Source organism: Siniperca chuatsi, linkage group LG12 (assembly GCF_020085105.1).
Source record: "Siniperca chuatsi isolate FFG_IHB_CAS linkage group LG12, ASM2008510v1, whole genome shotgun sequence".
In the NCBI taxonomy this organism is placed as follows: domain Eukaryota; kingdom Metazoa; phylum Chordata; class Actinopteri; order Centrarchiformes; family Sinipercidae; genus Siniperca; species Siniperca chuatsi.
The window spans coordinates 28,165,143-28,167,731 of NC_058053.1; the positions used below are offsets into that span (position 1 = coordinate 28,165,143).

The following is a 2,589-nucleotide window of genomic DNA, read 5'->3' on the forward strand; positions in this document are numbered from 1 at the left end:
AAACCTTGTCAGCGAGATTATGAACTTCAGTGTTTCCACTATGAGTTTCAATCATTGAGAAACGTAGGCTGCCAACTTAGTTTGTAGCACCATAGCAATCCCTGGCCTCATGTTACTTTACAAAAAAAGGATCCCAATGAGGTCTGCGCAAGTGAGGTATACAGATTTGAAATTTGTGATTAAGAGAGCACTGATATCGGATTGGTACTCGATATCGGCAGACACTCTGAGTTAGAGTATCCGAATCAAAAAGGGAGAGAAAAAGTTGGATTGGTGCATCCCAAATATATATGTTTATACACCTTTATCCCTGATGAGAGTGGAAACACTGGACCACAATATTGAATTTCATCCAAAAAGGCACAGATGCACCAGGAGGAAGCGTATGCACAAACTATGAAATGTTGTTCATTTCTTGTGGTTCAAGTGGCCAAAGTAACTATTTCCAGAGTAGTACATCTTCTAAAATAAAAAGTATGAAAGAACTATGGGAGAAAAATAGCTGGTGCAGAAAATTTCAGCCCATTTCCATAGGGATGAACTTTAATGTTGTGCAGCGTAATGTTGTATAACGGGGCACACGGCCAAATGAAATAGGTCAAACGATGCTGTGCTTTCAGGCCTCCAGAGTTTGATGGAGTTCTTTACATATTAGTATCTACTTCAGTGGAGAGTTTAATGAGATCCTCGGAGGGTGATGCAATCTAATAAAAACTTACCCACCGACTCAAACAGTTCACTTTCTGAATTTTGGAGATGAACACACACCAAGTGCATTTCAAGGTCAGGTATCTGTGAGTGAATGGGACACCAGTACAAGTTGAATGTTAGTTTTATCATGAAAATGAAAGTTCTTTTTAAATTTCATTCATGTATGCTGGTTATGTAAGTTTTATTAGTGAGCATTTATTTTAGAAAACATCAATGGGTGATGAACTAAATGTTACATATATAAGTCTTGGTGGTCATGTGGAAGTGCAGAAATACAAATATCTTTATTTTTGGATCATATTTACAGTATATATTCTAATAATCTGCTTTAATTTCACCATTGTGAGCCTTATTTGGATACACAACAACCTCCATGAGCCCATGTATATTTTCATTGCAGCTTTGCTACTGAACTCTGCTGTTTTCAGCACTGCTATGTACCCAAAGTTGTTAATTGACTTTTTATCCGAAAAACAGATCATATCATATTCAGCCTGTCTCTTTCAATTTTTTCTATATTACTCCCTAGGTGGTTCAGAATTCTTACTGTTGTCAGTCATGGCCTATGACAGGTATGTGTCTATATGTAAACCTCTGCAATATCCAAATATCATGAGAAAAACCACAGTGAGTATCTTCCTGGTTTTAGCGTGGCTTGTGCCTGCTTGTCAGATTGCAGTCCCAGCAATACTGAGTGCTGAAACTAAACTTTGTAAATTAACTTTAAATGCAATTTTTTGTAACAATTCAATTTACAGTCTCCACTGTGTAAGTTCAAGAGCACTTTCTATATTTGGTGTTGTTGCTCTGCTAAACATTGCGCTTCTCCCTGTGCTCTTCATAATTTTTACATACACCAGGATACTTATAATATCCTATCGAAGTTGTAGAGAAGTCAGGACAAAAGCTGCACAGACCTGTTTACCCCACCTGTTGGTTCTAATAAGCTTTTCCTTTTTATGTGCATATGATGTCATTATAGTTCGACTAGGATCAGATTTTCCAAAAACTGTACGTTTAATAATGACTTTACAAGCGGTTTTGTATCATCCTCTCTTCAATCCCATTATATATGGACTAAAAATGAAAGAAATCTCTAAACACCTGAAGAGGTTGTTCTGTCAAACCAAACTGATCTAATGTATTAAAAGTGATGTTACAATAATAGTGATGTTAGTGATGCTAATGTGCAGTCATTTCCATAATAATAATAATAATGCAGAGATGTGAATGCTCTGATCTTTGGAAGGTATTTAATGTAAAGATTTGTTTCCATGCTTTGAAAATCCTTTTCACTATTCATCATAGAAATAATAACGAGAGTCTTTACTGTCTAAAGAGACTCTTTACTGTTTGTTATGGAAACAGCAAAGAGCTTGAACAATGTAATGGCTGATCAATTTGCTGTAGTTATTAGTTATTCAAAAAATATCCTTTTATTATACATTATCAAATCTTCACAACTTTCATTCAGACTTTTTCACTGTGTTTTACTTTGCTATTATTAATTCAATTATCAAAATTGAACCCTGTTTACAGGTAATGACACTTATATTAGTATAATTTGCTCTGGGTGTACTAATAAAGTTAAATATTGAAATTCAGCAATATAAATTGTATTAATGCAGATGCTTTAAGTCTTAACAACACTGGAAGTGTGTACATATCTGTTTCACAAATGTTTCATTCTCATTTTACTGCACTTCACGCAGCCAAAATGTGTGGGTAAAACTGCCTTTTTGAGAAACAATGATATTTGCTGTTCCCAGCTGTTCTTTGTCTTCCACTGCTGCACATGCAGACTCAGGAGAAAATCATTATTGTTCACTTTTTTTCACAAGCTGTGACTTCAGACCCTGTGTGCTTGGACAAAAAGAA

General features: G+C 35.3%; 1 protein-coding gene across 1 annotated transcript; it reads left to right on the forward strand.

The window, feature by feature from the left end:
• The first annotated feature begins 682 nt into the window (after positions 1 to 682).
• Positions 683 to 2,315, forward strand: LOC122885158 (olfactory receptor 11H2-like). Its single transcript, XM_044215883.1, has one exon. It carries the CDS (start codon positions 925 to 927, stop codon positions 1,849 to 1,851), a length of 927 nt encoding a protein of 308 aa, XP_044071818.1. The 5' UTR covers positions 683 to 924; the 3' UTR covers positions 1,852 to 2,315.
• The last annotated feature ends 274 nt before the right edge of the window (positions 2,316 to 2,589 follow it).

Coding starts and splice junctions, on each gene's coding strand:
- LOC122885158 (XM_044215883.1), top strand. CDS start 925: ATGGGTGATGAACTAAATGTTACATATATAAGTCTTGGTGGTCATGTG.